The following is a 25196-nucleotide window of genomic DNA, read 5'->3' as shown; positions in this document are numbered from 1 at the left end:
AGGAAAAAGTTTACAAAAAGGCGGACAAGATATTTGCAAGTGCTAAAAGGATAAAAACGATTGGATCACAACGTCAACAAACAGAGCTCCAATCCCTAACCAAATATGAAATCGATGAATGCTTAACATCTGAAAGTTTCCTAGTCCAAACCACAGCCATAAATATGATATTTTCCCAATATTCTTCAGTCGACTCCACTCAATTATCGAAGTTCCTTCAGTTTCGCTCCAACCAGATCGACCAGAAAATACAATGTATTGCCACGTTCCAAAAAGTACCACCTCTCTTCCCAATATGACAATCTGTAATTACAACAAACATATCACGCGCATCTCAGAGCAACCCACCCGAAACCCAATTCATTCAGAGTTTTAGACCAGATACAAGCCGTCTAGGAACAATGCAAAAGCAAACGACCTCGAGTCTCCTCCTCATCCCGGCAATGGAAACAGCAATTCGGGTAGAGTGCACACCAAGGTCATCTGTTTTACAACATATCACTAGTCGGCAATTTTCCCAATGCCACATTCCATGAGAATACTCGAATCTTATGTGAGATCGGTAGTTTTCAAATAGAATGAAAGAAAGGGAACAGAGGAAAAAATTATTGATTGGGAAAAAAACATAGGAAAATTATTGACGGGGAAAAAATACTCAGAGAAAGATTTAATAGGGAAGGTCCCTGAAGAATCCCTTTCCCTAACCCTGAAGTCCATTGCACCCACCTCCAACCTAACATTATCCCAAATGTTCTCTCATATACACATTGATCTATAGAATATGTTCTCGCTGTTCATTACCTACCGTTCTTCGATAATTTTGAAGCTCTACCCAAGCTTTCATTCCCACCGCCGCTCAAACTTTGTATGGCTTTGGAACTCTATACATAAGAGAAAAAGCAAACTCACCAAAAACTGCACCGCTTCTTTGGGGTCTTCCGCGTCCCATCATCAATCAAGCTGCAAGAAGCATGATTTTAATAATATTTTATTAAAATGCCAGTCCTCTCATTTTATTTATCTCAAGTTCTCGTAGAACATATTTAACTTTTTGATTCAATTTAGATCTAGCTGTGGCGCCTTGCCGATACCGGCATCCCAAATCTGTGCATGCCTAATCTCGAGCAAGATTGAAAATACTGTATACAAAATGAAACCGACTTTTATTTATATAAACTCAACCAAATCTCTCTCAATCGAATGAGTAGCAGATACAATATGCAACACATTGAACGGAATGGTTGAGGTGCCTTTGAGCATTTTTTAAATACAAACAGTAATAAGATTTGAAATATTAGTACATAAAAATGAATCTTTGTACATCAAATGGATTATTACATAATGGGATTTGTACTCCTCCAAAATCAAGACTACTGTATGTCCAACGTTCCTTAGCACGTCGTCTCACATCTCATTGCTAAGCGATAGCTGGTGTTATCTTTGTTTTTTTTTTTTTTGACAACAAAAACAGCTTCTATTGTCAATCTCAGAACGGATGCTTTGAAGCATATTGCATTAAAGCTTATTTTTGCTTCTCTAACAACATATCTAAAATACAAACATATTTAAGGAAAGAGGTTGAGTTTCAAATTTAGAAACTCAAAATATCTGGTTGCTTAAAACTATTAGTTTTCAAAAAACAATTAGTTTTTCAAAGTACGTATTATAACGGCTTAAAACTGAATATATCAGGAAAAAAACACAACTGAGTAGAACATAAACATTGGTATACGATACTAATTTTATGTTGGCTCCTTATTTCACAATTGATAATGTCATGAATATTTGTCTCAATCTACTTATTGAGAGGGTGTATAGTGAATACGCCCTTCTTTACCATGGGTTAGACATGTGCTTGTTTTACTTGGTCTCAAAAAAAAAATATATAGACGGAATTACACTCATCACTACGAGTTTTAAATAGGCATTAAATCGCCATTGACGTTCTGAACATTTTAATTCTCTACAGAACTTATAATAATATCTGAGCACCAGACAACACCTTATTATGCAAAATATGTTTAAAACACTGCTTGGAATTGCATATATGGTTTTAAAAGTAACTAGAACTTTTCTTGTCAAAGCATAGCATTTAGGTGGTTGTTACAAAAAAAAGCTATTTTCACAAGATTTTACAGACTTTGGACTATCTGCTTAAGAAACTTTAGAAAAATAAACCCTAATGGTTTTAAGTGCTTACTTGTTATTACATTTCAAGATACTGTTCAAAACTCCGCTTGTCCATGTTTACCTGAGTTCACTTACAATCACATATTTACTCATAGAAAGCTAATGCTGTAGATGTGATGTACACACATGGTCATCACGTGCTAGTGTCGGAGTCGGTAATCTTTCTGCCGTACTTGTCCATACCATCCTCATGTCTCTACCAGCCACTTGTCTCTTTTGGCTTGCTTATTTGTTATCCTTTTCCTTATGCATCTCCTACTGGCTCCTCCGCTGGTTTTCCTATGTGAAATTGAACTTAAGATTTTGGTTAAACAAAATTTGGGTCCTCACGCAATGATTCACGTACATTATTGAAAATATATTATCAGCAATGTCGAGTGTGTAATACAAGTTCAAATGCCAATAGATTTGAGTTAATTGGAAAAAAATGAAGTACATTGAGAGGATTTTTGAGAACTAATGTGATGCATTAGAATATTATTGTTGAAACTATTCAAGATTTTATTTATATTATTATTATTTTTCTATCGTGCAAATATATTTTGGATGCTTCATGACAAATTATTTTATATATATATATTTTAGATTTTATTTATCAGTGCGCCTTGCTTCAATGAAGCGCACATCTCTCCTTGTGCCTTGCGCTTAAGCTCCAAGGCATCCATGCGCCTTAGATTGTAAGAAACAATGGTTTCTCTTATCCTCTCCAAGGCATCCATGCCCCTTAGATTGTAAGAAACAATAGTTTCTCTTATCCTGGTCTGATAGGTAGCTTTCTTATAACAAACTCTGCGAATTGATATAGCTATCATCTATATCTCAGTTACTTCAGTTTGCAGCTATCCTCATGTAGGTAAAAAGATCAGGAAAGCTATTAAAGGATGCTCCACAGTATGCTATCAATATTGAGCTTTCCAGCATGGTGAAATAAGTGTTCTACATCCTTTTTTCAGACGATAAGTTCTTACTCATCTTTGAGATAAACATGTTGATTGATGTTTTAACTGTCTTTGACAGGCAATATCAATGAATGAGGTTCAGTTGCAGCAGATCTTGTCTATCTACGATTATCTGTCTTTATGTCGATTGAGAGAGATGTAAGTTCTGTATAGTCTGTTATATTAGGTCTTGGTGCTTGATTTAGCAGAGGCTTATGATAATGCTTTGTGAAACCATAATCATGTTGAAAATTCTTTCCTTTTTTTATTGGTTAATGTCAAAATGTTTTTATGTGAAAAAAATTTGATGATGCAGATACTGTTAGCTGGCTGTGTGATGAAAATTTGGTTTCCACTATCTTAATTCCCGAATGCCTTGATGACAGTGTGGATGTGTTATTTTTTTTACTTTTTCTTTCATTTGATACTGGATCCTGTTTATTTTATCATAGTATTTGCTATGGGCAAGTTAAGCTATGACAATATTTATAAGATGTGGATGTCACTGAATGTCTTTGTTCAATTTAATTAATGTAGATATGGGCGTTATCGTCCTTGGTGGTTCCCTTTGGAGAAAAGACTCGAAGGATGGCAAAGAGCGTGGTGGTGGTATGCTCAAGAATCTGTTCTTTCTGATATTCGAAAGAAGTTGAGGAAAACTTCTTGGAAGTACTTTGGCGAGAGGCTGTAAGTTGATTTACAAAAAATCGTTTTATCCGCCAGAATGCTGAAAACTAGATAAAAACCCATCTGTATCTTTATTTAGTATTGTGTTGTTCAATCTGTGTGATTGTGCAAATTTGATTTACCTTTTGTCTTACAGATTTGTTCACTTTCCCTGCAGTTCTTTCATGTTATTTTTCATATGAAGGCCTTAAAATTGCACGCTACTTATTTCGATTTTCTCCATTCAGAATGAACCTTCTGCTTGATAACTATTTTGCCAATTAATTTTTGAATTATGCCTGTAGACTTTCTAGTTTTTTATTGACTTGCGGGGGTGATGTAGCAAGTTGACGCAAAAAGAAAGGGTCGAATTAATTGTTTCAGATGTGGACTTCGGTGATTCCACTACCAAGACTTAGAAAAATCAGTAATTTTTATAATGATGCAAACTTCACAGTTACAGAATTCATCTCACATGCAGTGTTCATTTACTCAAGACAATTTAAAGTTGGAAACATGTCCTCCATCTATTCATGAATGGATTTCAAGGTCATTCTTTGATAAAGATTAAGATACTAAGCATATCTCTTTCATCACATTTTGTAAAGTTTGACTGAATAGTATTGAATTTATTTTGATATTTGTCAGAATGGTCAGTGGGTCCCAACAGCTATAGCAGCAAATCTTCATATGCTAGCTTTCGATCAATAATTAGAAAAGTGACTCAAATAGTTGAGTTATTTGTGTTAATTTTACGCAGTCCATATCAAAGGTACTTAAATCATGGCCTACCTGGACATAAGATGCAGTTGTATCAATTATTTATCAACGTATCGTTGGTTCTATTGGTTCGATATTTGCTATTTTCTGAGGATGCCCAATGTACTTGTACAAAAGTACAAAACTCTTTTTACCTTATTTTAATGGTGTTATTCATTAAAAAAATATATATATAACGAAATATACAAAACAAGTATATTTGGACAAGCATGATATTGCAAGCTAAGACTATATTATGGCATTTGTTTTGCTAACTTATGGTGGAAGCTGGAAAACAATTGTGGAGGTGAGTGTTAGTCCAAAGGAAATGGGCCCAACAAGGGAAGATAGCAGGCCCATTATCAAACAAGTTTACTAGAAGGAATTTGAAGGCCCATGAACAGAGGGCGAAGAATATATGAGAGTGAGAGAGAGTTAATTAGGTATCCTGTTTGTTACAATCATTTTTCTTACGTAAGGACTGGCTATTAGTTCTAGCTATTAGCTAGGGAGAGTATGGGATATTTGTACAGAGGAAACTCAGGGTCTTTCTTTTTCATTCAATGCATTTCCATTTCATTATATCAATTCAATACAAATTACATTTCCTTTCTGGTTTGTTCATTTATCATTTGTGGAATTATAACAGTTACAGTTGGCTATGAAGTTGATTTAGGAGAATCTTACTTGGTTGAGGCTTCCCTTTTTGGTGCTTCTAGGGCTCTCATTCACCTACCTACATTCTTACCTATTAACATAGAAACACAAACACATTAACAGATTCCCCACAGCGTGAATTAAGTAATGCAGTTCTATGTATCAATGTGCCTATATAATATGTATATTTACATCAGGTGCCTAGTTGTTTTGATCAGTACCTCTTTTTATACTGGAAATGAACCAGAACATCGACCGTGAGAAAATAAGGTTTTATGAGTAAAAGTGAGAAACGTCAACTGGGTATATTTTCAGTAGATATATTATTTTTACTTTATTCCATTTCTTTATGTGAAGCTAAATGTGTTCATTGTATGTAAAATCCTGCCACTGTTCCGTGATAGACTGACACACGATTGCAATTATAATGTTTCTGATTTTCTTTTCTTCCTCAAGTTGGAATATTGATACTCATGTTTGACTTTGTAATGACAGCAACTCTCGCCGAAAGTATGTGAACCTGTACAAGACGAAGTTGAAAAGCCTTCGGCATGATGAGGTGAGACAGTTTCTTGTATTGGAATTTATGTCCTGTGATCTTTAGCTTATACCGAAGATTTGCAGCTACATATAGTAAATCTATAGGTAAAGATGATTCACTGTATAATAGCATTACAGGCCCTGAGTTTTACTTCTTAATCCCTCTTTTCTAATATTTACTGGTCAATAAGATTATTCCGTGTAATTCTATCCATTTAAATTCTACTTTTTTCTCATATTTTCTGTTGGGAATCGAAGGATGCCATTGAACTCTATGATTTTAAAGTTTCTTTTTTTTGATATGAAACTAAAAATTATTAAGATAGTAGGCCGGATTGCAAAGGAAAGTAATCCACAATTCATGTTTACATATTGAAATAAGAAAAACAGTTCTAAACTAATATCAGCAGCATACAAACTTCCAATCCTTAACCAAATCAGAAATAAATAAGTGGTTAAATTCCGGCAATTTCGTGGTCAAAGTCGCAACCTTGAATTTGATCTTCGCCCATACGTCGTCCAAAGACTCCGCTGAATCTGTGAGTATTCTATTGTTCATCTCCAACCATATCGACCAAAAAATGCCGTGAACTACCAGATACCAAAAGCTTTTATTCCTTTTCCCGGTGTGAAACACTGTCTCATGAGAAACAAGTCCCGGGCTTTTCTTGGAAAGGTCCAGTCCAAACCCAGCTCTTGTAGTACTTTTGTGCAAATTCCAGTCGAGAAAGAACAATGCAACAAAAGGTGGTCTTGATTCTGCTCATGTTTCCGGCATAAACTACACCATTGAGGGCATAATGCTCAGCTAGACCTTTTTTTGCAACGAATTGCAAGTGGGCAGTTTCCCCAAAGCCACTATCCACGAGAAGACTTGAACATTGTGCGGGACCGATATCTTCCAAATATTATAGTAATACATGAATAAAGGGAAAATTGAACCGGGAAGAAAGAATCATAGAAAGACCGAACAGAAAAAAACCCGAAAGAGTCCCCGATCCAAACTCTAAAATCATCCGTGCCCCGCTCCAACCTAACCGTGTCTAATACCCGTAAAAGATTACTGAATTGATCTAATTCTACCTCATTTAAATATCTCCTGAAACGCACATCCCAAAGAAAGTCAGAATTGACTCGAAGATCGTTGACATCTAAAAAGAACTGATCGGTTTATTAGTCGAGGTGGAAATGTGAAACAGAGATGGAAAACGCTCTTTAAACGACAAGACCCCTCCCCCCAAATGTCTTCCCAAAAGCGAATGATATTCCCCCTTTTAACACCGCCCTAATCAAAAGATGAAAAGTCAATTAAGAATGAGAAATAAATTTCCATGGGCTTTTAAAAGCAGCGTTCCTAGCCAACCTCACGTCCCACCCGTTCTCTTCTAGACCATAAATGCTCTTGATTACTTTATTCCACAAAGATTATTTTTCCACTGAGCATCTCCACCACCATTTCCCAACCAGCGCCTTGTTCGTCAAGCAAATATTCCCCAACCCAAGTCCTCCCCTATTCTTTGGTTTACAAACTTGATCCCACCCAACGACATGGCAATGCGTCTCCCCATCGGCTCCATCTCACAAGACATCCCTCATCATTTTTTCGATCCTTTTCGCCACCCTAATTGGCACTTGGAAGAGAGACATGTAATAGGTTGACATCGCACTTAACACTGTCTTGATCAACATAAGTCGACCTCCCCTTGAGAGAAAAGACTTCTTCCAACTCGATAATTTCTTGGACATTTTGGATACCACGGGTTCCCAAAAGTCAACAGTCTTAAGATCGCCTCCCAAAGGAGCCCCGAGATACTTGATCGGCCAATTCTCTCTTCTGCACCCAATTGCTAACGCCAAGGCATCAACTTCCTCTTCCAAAACATTTAATCCCAAAACCACGCTTTTATCCAAATTGATTCTCAATCCCGATTTAAGACTGAAGGAGTTGAGAATTTCCACCAGGGCCATTAGATGCCTTTCAGACTGGACAAAGAACAATGTATCAGCTGCGAATTGGATATGTGAAATTTCAATTTTGACTCTCCCTACTTCCAATACTCTTATTTCATTCACTGTCTTGGCCATGGGATAGTGGATCCCCTTGTCGAATGCCTCTATACCATTGATAAATATCGAAAAGGAAACATTCGAAATACACCCCTTAATCCACGACCTCCATCTTGTCCCAAACTCTTTCTTTTGCATCACAAAATCCAGAAATCTCCAATCAACGTTGTCGTACGCCTTTTCCAAGTCAACTTTAAAGACCCATCCTTTTTTTTTTTCTTCCGGCGGTGTTCCTCTACTATTTCATTCGCGATCAGGCGACAATCCAAAATTTGTCTTCCTTTAATAAATGCGCACTGACTCTCTGCAATTGTATGTCCCAAAACATTCTTCAATCTGTTCACCAAAACCTTAGCCAGAATCTTATACAAACTCGTTGTCAAACTGATTGGTTTAAAATCTTTAATCTTAATTGCTTTTGTTTCTTTGGGATTAGGCAAATGTAGGTTTCATTTGTAATAGCATTAACAATGCCACCATCAAAAAATTCAGTAAACACCTTCATTAAATCTGCTTTGACCGTATCTCAGCACTTTTGATAGAATGCCATTGTAAACCCATCCGGCCTTGGCGCTTTGTTTCCATCGCAATCGAACACCGCTTTTTTAATCCCATCCTCAGAAAATGGATTCTTCAACTCCTCTGCTTCACTCGTATCTAAAGGACTCCACTCCAACTCGTCGAACCCCCCCATCAGATTTCCTGTAAAGATGTCTGTAGAAACTGATAATGTTATCCTAAATCTGTTTCTCTTCCGTAACCACAGACCCATCTTCCAACTCCACTTTATCTATCATTGATATATTCCTTCTATTATTGAGTAATGCATGGAAAAATTTTGAGTTCTGATCTCCTTCCCTCAGCAATTTCACTTTTGCTTTTTGACTTGCCATCATAAATTTTCTAAACGACAACACTTCCAATTCAGACCTCACTTCCTTTCTTTTCTCTTGAAGATTTTCAGACCAAGATCCCCCAGCCTCTAACTCATCCAACTGCTTAATCCTATTAACCACCTCCGTGTATCTAACACCCACATCTCCGAAAACCTCTCTGTTCCATTTAGAAGCTTCAACTTTGATTCCTTTGAGTTTCATCATAAACTTATACCCTTCCTACCCCTGTGTGACCCCATTGTTCCACCATGACATAACCAAATCTTTGAACTTGTGATGGGACAGCCATGTATTCTCAAATCTGAATGGAGCAGGACCCCACTTCAACTTAACGGTATCAAGCAAGACTGGGCAGTGGTCCGAGGTGATTCTGGGTAGTACCGTTTGTCTGAATGTTGGAAAAATGTCCATCTAGCCCCTCGAAATAAGATATCTGTCTAGACGGAGCAGATCCGATCAGCCCTAAGGTTTGACCACATGTACTTCGCGTTCAACAAAGGAGGGGGGGTCATGTAATCCCAATTCCCCAATCAGATTATCGAAACATGACATACTCGTGGTATTGGAAAGGTTGTTCATCTTTTCTCCCGTATTTCTGACCACATTAAAGTCACCTCCCAAGCACCATTTGTTTCCGCAAATAGAATGCAACCCTGCTAATTCATCCCAAAAAATTTTTCTCTGTCTTGATTGAACCGGTCCATAGATGGCCGAGAAACACCATTTGATCTGATCATTCCCTCGAATTTCAATCGACACCGAAAAATCCCCTATGAAATTGTCACTGACCCCACCACTCTAGGATCCCACATCACTAAAATACCTCCAGATCTCCCTAGTGACGGCAGACTGACCCAATCCACAAATCTTGATTTCCACAAACTTGCAACGTACCGTCTGTCTACCACTTGTTGCTTAGTTTCTAAAAGTACGACGATATCCGGTTTTTCCTTTCGAATGATTGTTCGTACCAGTTCCCTCCTTGCTGCACCCCCGCCCCTAATGTTCCAAGAGCAAATTTTCATAAAACAGTCTTAGGACCCTTCGAGGTCGAACCTCTCTCGTAGTTAACCCCGAATCTCAGTCTGTGTAATTTTCTGCTCAAAAGACCTGTTGATTTCTTAACCCCTCCCCAACAATTCACTTCTGGATTTTTTTCCTGAAACTCCATTTCGGTGCCCAAATTGTCAGCCACTGCAGCCCCTTTAGAAATGTCTCACTCGGAACTCGACTTATCATCTAACCTCGTTGCCCCTCCACCTAAGAGACCAATAGACAACCCCAGGGCAGAAATCAATGCTGGAAAACTGGAATGAAGTTTGAAAGAATGGTTAAGGATCGATGAGTGAAATCCGGAAAATATTTGTTCCGCTGAAGGTATCTCATCACGATACAGAAAAGATATTCAGGTTTGGCTAATATGTTTCTCTTAACAATTTTCTTTGACCTTTTAATATTATTAATTAATAATAATAATAGTTCGTTTCTTATAAACAACATTTAGACATAGGGATGAACTTTTGTACTCAAAATTTTATGATGTGTTGAATGTCATGGGTGTCCGACACTTATCTCTTCGGATTGCTAGAAGATGGCCATTGAAGTACGTTAGAGCTGCTCCTACGGTCCTACCATTTGCGCTGTAGGGTAGTTCCTCCTCGAGGGGTAGTGCAGAAGATTATAGATAAATGAAACATTCTTATCCTTATTTGCTTGTATTTGTTCCTTGTTTACTCTCTTAACTCTCTTTCTTTGGTAAATTTAATCACAATCATCAGGTTATAGAAGTAGACGTTCTGCATGAGTTGGAGGATTTGGAGAAAGAAACCGATATAGATGACATTTTAAATTACAGATCTGTTGCTGAACGTGAACTGGAGGTAAAACTTGTGTAATACATTGAAGCTTGTACTTAGTGGATCTCTTCTGAAATTATCGTTCATCAAATTTCAATCCAGCCGTATTTACCTGCTATTATTCCTTTTTGTTCTACATTGCAGTGGCTTTAAATAATTTTTGCACTCCTAAAACCGATTGAGATATATGTGTGTGTCTCTCTACATTATTATATGTGTGTGTATAATATGTATGCGACTGATTGATTGAGAGAGGAAAATGATATTTATTATCGAATAGGATTTAGAGCATATTGCGATTTGACTACATGGTTTCTTTTGTAGGATTTCTTGGTAAACTCTTCTTCTAGCCATAGAATTAATGGTGGAAATATTGACAAGTCTATCGAGGATAATCATCCCTCTAACAAGTCGCGTGGATGGCTGAACTGGCTCTCCTATGGAATGCTTGGAGCTGGAGGAACAGATGATTCTAGTCAGTTTTCTGGTGTCATTTCAGATGATGTGATCAAGGTATCCAATTTCGTTTGATCGTAAAAATCTATTAAAGATGTTATATTCTGTAAAGTTTATATAGAATTGTATTTGAATTATTTTTGGCCCTCTTGAATTATCTTTGTGCAGGATATATATGAGGCAACAAAATTCCATCCTTCTTCCACGCTACTTGGCGATTTCTCTCTGATGGATGAAGTTTACTTTTCTTCAGTGAAGATAAACATATCTGAAATTTGTACCACTCTTCAAAGCATGTATGAGTTTTATTTATATTTTTATTAGTGAAACTAGTGACAACTTACAAAGCTTGGAGGTGTTTTTTCGCATTATTACCCGTAGAGGTTGCCATTGCATAATTTGTACGAGTTGTTTATTATTAGGATTTTTGTAGACATTGGAAAATTTTCTGAATCTTCTTTACCTTAGTGCACTGCTAACTCTAAAGTGGTTATTACCTTTTCTTAAAAAGAGCTGTTCTTGGTTTACCTTCAACTTACTGAACCCTAGTGTTACTGTAGTTAAAAAGGAAAAATATAGGCTGAGAATAGCAGATTTATTAGGGTTAAAAGTAAGGAGTACAAGACATTTATAGAATTCTATATCCCTAGTTCACTAGAACAAGAACTCCTAGTTCACTCGTACAAGGACTCTTATCCTACTAGAGACCTAATCAAATACGAATATTGATCTATCCTATCTATCTAAATATTTAAGCTCAATACTCCCCCTCCAGCTGAGTCGTAGATGTTGATCATGTCTAGCTTGAAACTCAAGTCTTCATAACACAGTCTATGAAGTGCAGTTTGCATGTGAGTGGGGATGTAGCTGAGATCAACGACTTTATTCTCAATCTTCTCGCTTATAAAATGTCGATCTACTTCCATGTGCTTTGTGCGATCATGGTGAACAAGATTCTTGGCTATACTTGTAGTTGCTTGAGTGACACATTTTACTTCCACGGGTCGTCAAACTCCAAGCTTTAATTTTGTGAGTAGTCTTTTCAGCCACATACCTTCGCGTGTCCCGTTAGCTAGAACTCGATATTCTGCTTTTGCGTTGCTGCGTGCCACCAGAAGTTGCTTTTTGCTTCTCCAGGTCACCAAATTTCCCCACAAAATGTACAATACCCTGATGTAGAACGCCTATCAGCTTGAGATTCAGTCCAGTCAACAACATTACGATGTGTGTCAATTGTCTAAAAATACACATAACTCTTTCTCACCACAACCATATAAGCCATCACAGCTCTTCTCTCTGATTCACAGTGACATCTGGGGTCTTTTCTATATGAAAAATGTTGTGGGTTGTCATTGTTTTCTGCTCCTTGTTGGTGATCATACACGAGTCTTGTGGATTTTCTAAATGAAGGATAAATCTGAAACCTCCCACTTCTTTCAACAATTCCATCTCATGATCCATATTCAGTTTTCGTCCCACATCCAAGTTTTAAAATCTGATCGCGCCAGGGACTTTTTTAATTCTGTTATGGGAGCTTACCTCCAAAGTCCAAGCATAGTCAATCAAAGTTCTTGTCTCGATACATCCCAACGGAATGGTGTCGCCGAGCGTAAGAATCGTCGTTTACTGGAGGTGGCTCTCAATCCTTACACTTTTCACTAACAGTGTTCCCTAGCATTTTTGGGGTGATGCTATCCTCTCCGCTACCTACTTGATCAACCAAATGCCTTCTTGTGTCCTCCAACATAAGACTCCCATTCAGTCCCTCCAGGAATGTTTCCCTACTTCACACATGTTTCATGATATTCCCCACAAAATTTTTGGTTGCTCGGTGTTTGTTCACATTCACCAACATCACCGCAGTAAACTTGATCCCCGTGCTATCAAGTGCAGTTTCCTTGGTTATTTTGCAAATCAAAAGGGGTATTAGTGCTACTCACTCGTCACCAAGAAAAACACTCACCCATCACCAAGGAAGTCTACTCTGTGGATGTCACTTTCCTTGAACAGGAGCCCTTCTGTCCCAATTCTTCGATTCAGAGGGAGTCAGCACTACAAGAATCTCATCCCTGGGAACTAGAAACACCTGCCTTACCACAATTGGAACCCACTGTCACTCAATGCTCTGATACCATGTAGTTAAAGACGAAAAAATATAGGCCGAGAAGTGCATATTTATTAGGGTTAAAAATAAAGACTACAAGACACTTATTTATAGAATTCTATATCCCTAGTTCACTAGAACAAGGACTCCTAGTTCACTTGTACAAGGACTCTTATCCTACTAGAGACGTAATCAAATACGAATATTGATCTATCCTATATATCTGAATATTTGAGCTTCAACAGTTGGCCTAATGTTTCTCTCTTCCCTTTCCTCATCCTAGATGCGACTTTAAGCGCCTTTGTAAATACATGGTTGGCATCTACTTGAAGCTGGTTTCTGAATAGAAACATATCTCAAGTATTACTATTCCCCTTCACAGATCTGGAATGTTTAGGAGGAGCTTAAGCTAGAAAGCTGTGAAAATTTCCCACTGAATTTGGAATTTGAGTGTCTTAAGGGCATTTTCTATACACGTGGAACTAAATGGCCAATGTTCATGCTCATAATTAGGAATGGCTGAAGGGGATACTGCGCTTAGTGCTTTTATAACCTAATCTGGCTCAATATTAAATCCATGCTCATAAGGTTTTCTCAAGATATAAATTCATTACCATGATTGACATACCTTTATCTTATGTGGCGACTTATTCTGAATCAATGCTCATTGCTCTACCATACAATTATAATTTCTGATAGTCATGGTGTACGTTAAATTTATTAACATTCTGGCCTTAACTTTAGGGAGCTGGGTAGGTCTATTGCCAATTTGATTCTCGAAGATATTTCGATCAAGGCTAAGGTCTGGGAGAAATCTGCAACCATCACTGCCTCAATCAACTCTGCCAAAATGCTTAATCCATTGAACAGTCAATTGATTTTATTGACAAAAAAGGTTTGTACATTTTACTTAAGTCAAATAAAGGACTTGTTTTGGAACTTCTTTGGTGTATGGGAACTGCTCACTGGATATTGTTTATGTAATTGTTTCTAAAATCAGGAATCTTAGTGTCTCGATTTGTATCGAAATAGATTATACTCAGATGGACTTGATTGCTTTTAGGTCAATGATGGAGATAATGTTCTTGAGAAACAGCACCCTACTCTAAATATCAAAGTTGATTGCTCCCCTCCAACCAGTGATGTTGATTTATTAGTGAAGGTCTGTGATATTTTTCATCTATTACGTTTATTTAAGTTGTCCAAACTCTGACTTCAGTGTTTTTAAGCTACAATATGGACATTTTTTACCTGGAGATTGGTCATATGCTGGTGATGGTGACTTGTAGTGTTTGCATCCAGATTATACTTAATCCGACAGAACTGTATTGTGATTCAAAATTTATGAAGAACATCGTGGAGTTTTTCCATGATTTGCACCACTTCATCTTTCAGCATCAAAGGGTAATAATACAATTCATCTGTACATTTTACATCTCACTCGTTTCACCCTTTTGATGTCTCTGTTGGTTTATCTTCTTTTGATATTTTTTTATTGTTGCTTAGCATAGTAAGAACTAATTTTCTCATGGCAGCTTCAATCATTTTCTTGCCATTATAGTTTTTTCATCTCTTACGACTTGATGTATCTTGATGGCATTCCATGTTCTGTTTATGGGATTTTTCTAACACAATGTATACTAATAGTTTATTATTTTAATATATGTTGTTTAAATCATTGTTTTCAAGCGCATGAATTCATACTTTTATTTTTGACTGACTTTAATTGTAATTCTGTCATCTCATTATTGATATTGTGTAATTTGATCGATATGATAATGGAATATAAGCGATGATCAAGTTCTATCCTGATACTTTAATAGTGGAACCATTGTTTAATGATATAGAAGTGGTTACATCAATTTTCAGAACTGTTGGTTGAAGTAATCAGACAGAATGAATGACATGCCTTAGGTGAATTGGCTTCATGTTCCCTCGCAAATAAGTTTTTATCTCATTATTTCTATAATTTTAAATCTCTTTCTGAGTGTTACCTCTCTGTTTCTCTCAAGTTCTCAGCTCTTTGTTTCTCCATAAATTAATAAGGCAACAAGTTAGTGTTAGTTTCAACTTGATTTCCCAGCTCAAGCCTGGTCTAGTCATTGTAAGAGAATTTGGTTCGAGTCATTGTAAGCTAATTTGGTTGTGCAACCCATTGAATTGTAAAATTATTAGGCAACAAGTTAATATATAATTTAGGAAGAATAATTTATTATTTTTCTGTCTAGAGTAGTCTATTTATTTTTGTATGCTGAGAAGAATTCTGTATCAATGAAAAATTTACTTATTTTCAACATAATTTGGGAGTCTAAGTCACGTTGTACAGAATTTTTTGGGTGCCATAAAGCCTTGCTAGTAATATTTTCTGCACAAGGATGGGAGAAAAAAGGCACACTGAGATGATCGATGATTGAATTAATGCTGTTCTAAAGCATATGGTATTAAACTGTAACGTGAAACTGTAAACCATCTATTATTTCTGATTTAACATTTGATCAATTAGTTGTATGCATTTAGTGAGAATAGAGGTGAAGGGATTGTGCAGTGAGTGATTTCATTTGAAGCCAAATTGTTTCTATGAGTGAGAGGACCTGAATTGGAAGTAAGCTAGTTTAAGGATGAGTTATTTCTAGGAGTTTTTAGTTTTATCTATTTTGGTTGGAGGACCTGAATTGGGAGTAAAACTAGCACACCTAGGAGTCAAACTAGAAGTATTACAGAATTCTGGCAGAAAAAAATGAGAGAGTAGCTCATGGAGTGTCTTAAAGGAGTCTACTTTTCTGTGTGTGTGTACCAATAAATTTATAATTCGCACTGTTTTTTTGTCATTATGATGCTTTGATTATTTGAGTGATGATTTGATATTGGTTATTGCAGATCCTGCTGTCTCTTAATGGCATTGGTGACCTTAAAACGCGGCTTCTGTCAAAAATTGAGTATGTTCTATGTGTCAGGATGTTTAGCGGGTCTTCTTGTCGTTCTTAATATTTGTACCTATACTGCCCCCTTATTTACCACTGTTTTTTATTCCCATCTTTGGGCTGTATAGTAAAGTATATCTACTTTTTTTTGGCAGCTATATCTTATCTAGCCGCAAGAAGACAGTGTGGGATGCCAAAATTTTCAATCTTGTCATCGTTATGCCATGGGAAAATGCACATATCGAAGAACATAATAAGATAGTATGTACCTTTCATGCAATCGCTCACATATTGCAAATTTTACTATATACTTTTTCCTTTCCCTTTTTCTTTGTGTGTATACTTTGCTAATTGTTTGTCACTGGTTCTGCAATCAGGTGAACATGTTAAATTTTTTCCTTTTCCGTGCTGCATATTTTTCGTATCTCAGTTGCAATTTCTAGCTATTCACACCACCTCGCTCCCCTCCCACAGTTCCATGTGATGCTCTCCTTATTCTAAGGAGAACAAGAGTGATGTTTCCATTTTATCCCAGCTCCATTTTCTACTTACTTGTACCTTTGCAGTTCAGTCATGAAAAAATCGTAGCCTTTTGATAAACAAGAAATAGGAAAAAAAACAATATAAAAGAAATGAAGAACAAGAGCTTGTTTAAGGACATGTTTGGACAAAGATTTTTGAAAATTGATCTTTTCATTTATTTAGTTTTTTTGTTTTCCAAATTTTCAGTGACCACATTTTCGTGAAGTTCAAGTAAACTCTTCCAAACATTTCATCTTCCCATACAAGTATCACTCAACCTCACTGTAATATAAAATCCTTCAAGTTTCAAAATCGATATCCAAATACTATTTCAAAAATATTTTAAAAAAATTGATAAAATTATTCTTACACTTTTCATGTGGAAAATAAGTGATTATTCAACCACATACCACCTAAAATTTGGTAGTTATGAGTCGAGGAGCCTCTTGCTGGAAAATTTTCTTCTATAATCTCATAGGACTTACCCACTTGAACCGTAAATCATCCAAGATTATTTTTAACCACATAAACTCTCATATCCCAACCCAAACACCATTGATCTAAATTCATACTCCACACATGACCTTGCTACTACACCCAGAAATGTGTAGTAGCCCGAGGTTGATTTTCTATCAACTAGAGAACTCGCATAGTCCACATCAGTGTAGGCTTCCAATGTCATGTTTTCCCATTTCTTGAACAAAAGTCCTTTCCCAGCTGTTCCTTTAAATATCTTAGAATTATGCGAACATATTTGATATGCATTTCCTATGGATTATGCATGAACTGGCTAGATACATTTACAACACCAGTACTGTCGGGTCTTGTGCGAGTTAAATAAATCAACCTTCCTACAAGTCTTTGGTACTAATTCTTATCCACTTTTGCTCCTTCTGGTGCATTACATAGTCCTTGCCTCGACTGGAGTCTCAAGTGGCTTACATCCCAACATCCTTGTTTCGGTCAATAAATCCACATCATATATATTTTGTGATTTAAAAATTCCGTGCTTCGAATGAGCCACCTGAATTTCCCAGAAAATACTTTAGTTTACCAAGTTCGTTGATGTCGAATTCCTTTTCTTGGCACCATAGTTGTCAATTGCTCGTAGCGCCCCGTAGCGCAAAGGTTGCCCGTGGCTATAGTGCATAGAGAATAGCGTAGCGAGATCTATTTGAAAGTAAAGCGCCACAAATATATAAATATATAATATAAAGCATATGCTAACTCAATTCAATTGTTCATGCTTAAATAATAAATATATAAGTTCAAAGAATATAAAACCTCAATTTTAGAAATAGAAAAATATAATCTAAAATTCATTTTCATCTTCTTCATCAAGATCGAGACCATATTTTTCATTTCAAATTTTTTTTTGATAGGAAACTAAACTTTATTATAATAGTAGAAGTGTTACAATAGAGCGGATGAGTAACCGCATAACGAGTTACAGATGAAATCGAAAAACACTTCCACACTATTGTCATGACCATATAAATTTCCTATCCTAACTAACTCTGAAATAGATAAGTGATTAAACTCTGTCAGCTTAGTCGTCCAATTCGCAACTCTGAATTTGATCTTCTCCTAGACGTCATCCATGGGCTCCGACAAATCTACAAATATTTTGTTGTTCTTTTCCAGCCATATTGACCAAAAAATGCAATGAATTACCAAATACCAGAAGCTCGCAAATCGTCTCCCGGTGGGAAGGCCTGGCTCCATAATGAACATGTCTTGTGCCTTACTCGGAAAAGTCCATTCAAGCCCAACTCTTGCAACACTTTTATCTATATACCACTCGAAAAAGAACAATACACCAGTAGATGGTCTTGGTTCTCCTCTTGCTTCCGACATAAGCTACACTATTGCGGGCATAAGACACAGACATACCATCTTCTTTGCACCGAGTCACAAGTGGGAAGTTTCTCCAAAGCCACAATCCACGAGAAAACTTGAAGCCTTTTGCGGGACAAGTACTTTCCAGACATTATAGTAATAGATAATGTGGAGCTAGAAATCAGAAAGAATGAATCGTAGAAAGATAGAACATAAAACAAACCGGAAGAATCTCCCAACCAAAAAATCGTCTGTGCCCAACTCTAACCTAACTGCATCTAAGACCTCTAAAAGATTAGTGAACTCACCTAGTTCGACCTCATTTAAAGTTTTTCTAAAATGCACATCCCATTTCGTTTTCATTTGAAATTGCATTGTGTTCGGCATCATTCTCTTCTTCACTTTCTTCCTCAAAGTCGAATTCATCCTCTTCATTAACAAGATTAAGTGTAGTAGACGTTCCTATTAGCCTTTTCTCTCTAGACTTAGATATGGCCGCCTTCGAGCTTCCTGCAGGTGTAGATGTTCTTATTTACCGGCGACGACGTGAGGTAAGTCCAGCGGCCGACAGCCCGATGTCCGGTGAGCTACGTTCAACAAAAGAGGAGAAACAGTGGAGAATGGTAGGGTTTAGGTAAGGATGATTGGGAGAAATGGAGAAGATTGAATTAGAAGAGGATAAGAAGGGTTGATTTCATATATTATTGGGCCTAAAAATTGCGCAAAATGAGCCTAAAAAAATTATGTATTATTTTTAAAAAATGCCTTACAACTTTTCTTTCTTATAGCGACACCATCGCCTCAAAAGCTATCGCGTTTATAGCGACGATAGCGCTCGTTACCTCGAAGTGTTGTGTGTTTAGCGGCCCTGTAGCCACGGGACTTCGCTTCGCCTCGCTATGCGCAATAGCGAGCGCTACACTCGTTATTGACAGTTATGCTAGGCATTGTTTGAATCTTTGAATTTCTTCAGCATCATTCTCTTTTACTATGATATCATCCACGTATACAAGCGAAATGTGCTTACATTAAACAAGAGGATAAATTTACTAAATTATTTCATGACTTGATCAAACAGAATAACAAGCGTAATGCCATTGTGTCCCTCATTGCTTCCGATGGGAATACTACTATAAATTCTGATGTTGTTATTACAGAATTTGTGGAGTTTTATCAACATTTGTTGGGTACTAAGGAGAATAGGGTGACTCTGAACTAGGATGCTCTCTGTCATGGCCCTCGTGTTTCGAGTGCGTATATGGAGGGGTTGACTGCACGTGTCACTGTTGATGAAATGAGGGATGCCTTATTCGATATTAACAATGATAAGGCCTCTGGCTCGGATGGTTTTGGTTCTCATTTCTTTAAATCATTTTGGAACGTTGTTGGTTTGGATGTTTATGTTGTGCATTAGCTGAATTCTTTCATAGTGGGAGGTTACTAAAGCAATGGAATCATGCGGTTATTGTTCTTGTCCCGAAATCACCGCAAACAAATTCGGTTAATGACTTCCATCCCATATCATATTGTACGGTATTTTACAAAATTATTTCGAAGGTTTTGGTCGACATGCTGAAAAACATGCTAGGGGATGTGGTGGATGTAGCGGAAACGGCCTTTATACATGGAAGGTTCATTGTGGATAAACTGCGCATTACACTCATTGCATATGCGGATTTACTTCTATTCTCAAAAAGGGATATTAGTAGTGTTTCTATGATATGATGGATTGCTTGACTTGTTTTGGTAATACGGCGAGGTTGAGAGTGAATTTGATGAAGGCGAACATATGTATGACTGGCATGATTGATGGTGCGAGGGAGTCCATTTTGGATATGACGGGTTTTAATGCTGGCCACCTTCCGTGTCGATACCTCTGTATTCCTCTTGCATCTAGGAAGCTGCACACCTCATATTTTAGCCTACTTGTGGATGCGATTGGGGCTAAAATTAGCTTTTGGCCGAGACACTATTATATGCCGGGAAGATTAAGTCGATTCGATCGGTACTTCAAGGGGTGGAATGCCTCTGGTTATTTATTCCACCACTCTCTTCTAAATTCTAATATCGTGATGACATTTACAAGATTTGTAGGAAGTTTGTGTGGCCCTTCAAGCACCCTCTTATCTTGTGAACGTGTTTTCTAGACCAAAAGAAGATAGAAGCATGAGGCTTAAAAATTCATTGGCTTGGAACAATGCTTTGATTGCGAAACGTTAGGGAAAATTCATATGAAGAAGGATAACCTGTGGGTGAAATGGGTGAACGAGATCCATGTACTGTGTGATATTGTTTGGGAAGAAAATGGAACAAAGATGAATCTCTTTGATTAAACAAATTTTGAGAATTCGATGTTATTCTACTTAGACAACCCTTGGCTGAGAGTGTAGAGATGTTGCTGGAGAGTTAGTTCGGATGTCATGGTGGTCTTGCTCGAGCTTATGATTTCTTTGTTAAAAAAAAGGGCGATGGCGATGGATATTATTTGGAAACATTGCATACCCTCCAAGCATCGTTTTTTAAACAAAATTTTATTAAAGTAGAAAACTAGCATAGAGGGAGGCATATAAGATATCCGCGAAAACCACAAGAAAGAAAAAAACTATCGCACTCTCATCAATAACATAGAAATTTTCAATCCCTCGCTAGACATGCGTAAAATCATGGGATCTGCAACATCAGTTTTGAAAGCTTTTCGAGGTGTCTATATAGGTAATTCTACATTATCCAAGTTGAGATGTATTGCAGTGGCAACATGTGTCTACAACATTTGGAATGCACGCAGTCAAGCTATTTTTGAGGAAGAAATGCCGTGGCCCAAGGATATCATTCGAAAAATCAAGATCCTTACTCTTCGATGTTCGTCAAGTCATCTGGATATAGGCTCTTGATTCTATTATTATTATTATGTTGTGTGAATATGATCATCTTTGCTTGTTTCTAGAACAGGGGTATTCCTCGTGTAGTTGGTGATTGTATCGTTGGTTCTAGTGGTTCGTTATTTGTTATCTCATGGAGATGCCCAATGTATTTGTACAAAATTCTTTTTACCTTATTTTAATGGGTGTTATTCATTAATTAAAAAAATAATGAAGTCACTCCCCCTATCTTTGAATGCTGCACAAACAATGTATGATCCCCTTGCCTTTGCTTATAACCCGGTGCAATCATTATGTTTGTAAACCTTCCAAACCAGACCCTTGGAGACATTTTAAGTCCATATAGGGCCTTGTTCAACTTGCATGCCATCCCATCTTGGATTTAAAACCTGGGGATGGAGTGAAGATTGGTAAGAAAGGCTTTATGGCTTTATGATAAATTTTGGTAGGATAGGAAAGTATGCAATGGATGTTTGGTACAAGCTCTAGCTTTCATCCTAAGTACTATTGGTAAATCATATCATTTGGCACTGTAAGTATGGGTTGGTTCCCCGGGGATTGGTGATATTACGGTTGCTTCCTTTGTAGGATTAATGGTCGGTTCTGGTTGAACTATCTTGTGGTGAATTTTAGGTGATTGAAACGTAGCTTGAATAGGAGAATATCAAACATTCTTGGGTAAAGTTTCAACTCTTGGCCTCCTTGAATAAACTTGTAGTGGCTGCGTAGTGTCTCGAGTTCCTTGATCATTTCATCAGGGTTTGGATTGTCAATGGATGTTGATGAAATAGTGATAGGGATAGATAGATTAGGAAATTCAAAGGTAAACTTTTAATGTTTTTATCTTCACCCAAAATTTCCCTATGAAGATAGGTATTTGGAAAGTAGGATGTTGATTCATCAAATGTGACATATGCGGAGACTATTTTTTTGTGGGAAAATGAAAACATTTGTACCATTTATGAGTAGAAGAATAGCCAATGAAGACACTCCTAAGAGCTCGGGCATCAAGTTTGCCCCTACTGTGTAACCAGTCAATAGTTTTGTAGATGTAGTCACTAGCAGCGTCAATTCAATTATCCAATGGGATGTCTGATTTAGGAGAAACTTTAATGAGATAGAAGAGCGTGAGTTCATTGTTCTATTAGGGGTCTTACAGGCACTCAGTTGGAGTCGGGTGTTGAGGACTTTAGATGTTGGTTGGGGGACTACTCAGGGTTGTTTACTATTAGATTGTACAAGTTTTCTCGTGGATTGTGGCTTTGAGGAAATTACAAACTTGCGATTTTGTGCAAAAAAAAGTGGCCAGCCCGTGTCTTATGCCCACAATGGTGTTGTTTGTGCTGAAAAGAAGAGGAGAATCAGGATCATTTATTACTGCATTGGTCATTCTCAACCAACATTTGGGTAAAAGCGTTAAAAGAGATGGGTTTTCTATGGGCGTTCCCGAATGAGGCAAAATACATGTTTATTGTGGAACCAAGTTTGCTAACATGGAGATTACATAAGAGGTTCTGGTATATGATAGTTCATTGTATATTTTGGTCCATATGAATGGAAAGAAATACAAGAATTTTTGAAGAGAAGTTGGAGTCAGTGGACGAAGTCTGGGAGAAAATAAAATTCAGAGTCGCGAGTTGGTCGACAATATTGCAGAGTATAAACATCTTTGTATTTCAGATTTAGTTAGGGATTGGAAATATGTATGGTCATGATTATGACGTTGTAGTTTTGGTTTTATTTCCTTTCTATCGTGCGGATTGTTTATCCACTTTTTGTACACTTTAATTAACATTATAATAAATTTTGTTTCCTATTAAAAAAGAATGTGAATAAACACAACAGTACCGAAGATCCTTGGAGTCAAATTGTTTGAGGCAGTAAAGTTGGGGAAGAATTTAATGAGAGTTTCTAAAGGGCTTTTGAAATCAAGGACTTTTGTTGGAAGTTGGTTTATGAGATAAGCTGATGCGAGGACAGCTTCTCCCCTAAATTGCTTAGGGACATTTTTCTGAAACAAGGATGCCCTCCTGACATAAAAAGGTGGCTTTTTTTCCGTTCAGCCGCCCCATTTTGTTGAGGCTATGAACACATGAAGATTCATGAATAACCTCTTGTTTTTGAAAGAAAGGAGAAAGGTTTTGATTAATGTTGTCCCTATCGTTATCGGATCAAAATTTTTTGATTCCAACTTTGAATTGAGTTTTGACCACGTGATAGAAATTTTGAAAAATGGTGCTGATTTCAGACTTAATTTTCATGAGATATATGCAACTCACTCGTATGCAATCAACAATAAAAGACACTAACCATCGTGCCACAGAAACACTAGGTATGTTTGAGGGTCACCAAATGTCGCTATGAATAAGAGAAAATGAGACAAAAGTCTTTGTATCACTGATGGAAAAGATGAATGCTTGTCTTTAGCAAGCTCACATTCGGTGCAAAAACTCATTAACCAACGTTGGAAACATAAATTTTAGAATATGAATTGACGGATGGCCTAAGCGACTGTGATTAAGCCAAACTTTATCTTTATTTGGAATGGTAGAAAAAAACGATAAAGGAGAGGAATTTGAACTCTGGCAGCATGAACACAACTTTCTTCCAGATGGTAAAGACCTTTTCTTTCACTAGCATGTCCACTCTTCGTCTTCGTGCCCGGTTCCTGAAATATACAATGTGATGGGTAGAAAATCACATCACAGTAAGAATATTTGGTGAATCTTTTTATAGAGACTAAGTTGGCAAGGAGTCTGGGAACATGAACATTCTAAGGGTGAGATTATGATTTATGTAAATATCTTCTTGGCCAGCAACTGTGATGGTGGATTCATTTGCTACTGTGATTTTCTTTGGCTAGGGCAAAGGTTATAAGTGATGAATTTGTTAGAGCAAAAGTCATATGGTCTGTGGCCCCTAAATCCATTACTCATGTGTTGAGATTTGAAGCATTAGGATGACAAGAGTGGCTTTTCAGTCGATATGTAGTGTGAATATTGCAAATCAATCATCGAAACAATGGTTGAATGCTCACTGGAGTGCACATCTGTTTTGGAATAATTTTCAGTAGTGTCCTCCATAATTGAGGGAGCAGAGAATTAAAAATTTGGATGATTCTCAAGATCAGTACGATGGCTCTGATACCTTGATGTCTTGACATTTATTTTTGTGACTTGGGATGAGAGTTTGTGCATTTTGCATGCTAATTCCTTGTATTTTGGAGTCATATTCACAATCATTGACTAGGAGGTAGGTGTACTGAGATTTGTTTCCTTCAAAACTAATAATCAGGCATATATGTTTTTCAAACAGATTGGTTTGCCTACATATATATGACATTGGATTAAGTGTTATAAAACATTGAAAATTGGAGGTGGCGACAGTCAGTGAGAACATTCAAAACCCTATATAGGTCTTGAGTGGCTTTTGTTTCCTACAGCCCGATCAATTTGCAGGTGTACACTTTGGATATAAAATTCCGTGCATTTTTTTCCCAATCACCTGCTTACATGTGTAGGGCATATTAAAATATAAAATTATTGATTATGCCGTCTTACATGTTCTCTAGCTTTTGGAACAAGTGGTCTCAACAATTTTTATGGTGACAAATTGAATTATTACTTTTGTGGTATACCGTATACCTTAAACTTAATGTTTTATATTTTACTCGTTTTGCAGGTGTTAGAAGCAGGATCTGTATCCTTTGTATCCAGAGCTGAAACAGAATTTTTCGGTTTTCACGAGGGAAATCAGTTTCATCTTCTGAAAGAAATAATGAATTCTGGCGTTGGTCCCACGAAAGATATTTTAATAGGGTTTCAGCTTCAAGATTTGTACGATTTCTTTGAAATCCAAATATGTGATATGCAGGTTAGTGAATGTCTTTTCTAAATTGATTATTTT

At 37.0% G+C, this 25196-nt stretch overlaps 1 protein-coding gene across 1 annotated transcript in view; it reads left to right on the top strand.

Annotated features, from left to right (window-relative positions):
• The window catches only part of LOC142533035 (intermembrane lipid transfer protein VPS13), an 80255-nt gene that overhangs the window by 21038 nt on the left and 34021 nt on the right, over positions 1–25196 (top strand). The window contains exons 10-22 of the mRNA XM_075639625.1: positions 3044–3112; positions 3208–3287; positions 3666–3815; positions 5706–5769; positions 10492–10593; positions 10894–11082; positions 11194–11321; positions 13874–14024; positions 14193–14291; positions 14432–14533; positions 16007–16065; positions 16206–16311; positions 24972–25163. Coding sequence (XP_075495740.1) covers positions 3044–3112; positions 3208–3287; positions 3666–3815; positions 5706–5769; positions 10492–10593; positions 10894–11082; positions 11194–11321; positions 13874–14024; positions 14193–14291; positions 14432–14533; positions 16007–16065; positions 16206–16311; positions 24972–25163 — 1491 coding nt within the window. The remainder of the gene's footprint in view (positions 1–3043; positions 3113–3207; positions 3288–3665; positions 3816–5705; positions 5770–10491; positions 10594–10893; positions 11083–11193; positions 11322–13873; positions 14025–14192; positions 14292–14431; positions 14534–16006; positions 16066–16205; positions 16312–24971; positions 25164–25196) is intronic.

Source organism: Primulina tabacum, chromosome 18, assembly GCF_025594145.1.
Source record: "Primulina tabacum isolate GXHZ01 chromosome 18, ASM2559414v2, whole genome shotgun sequence".
In the NCBI taxonomy this organism is placed as follows: Eukaryota; Viridiplantae; Streptophyta; class Magnoliopsida; order Lamiales; family Gesneriaceae; genus Primulina; species Primulina tabacum.
This window is presented reverse-complemented; position numbering and strand designations above follow the sequence as displayed.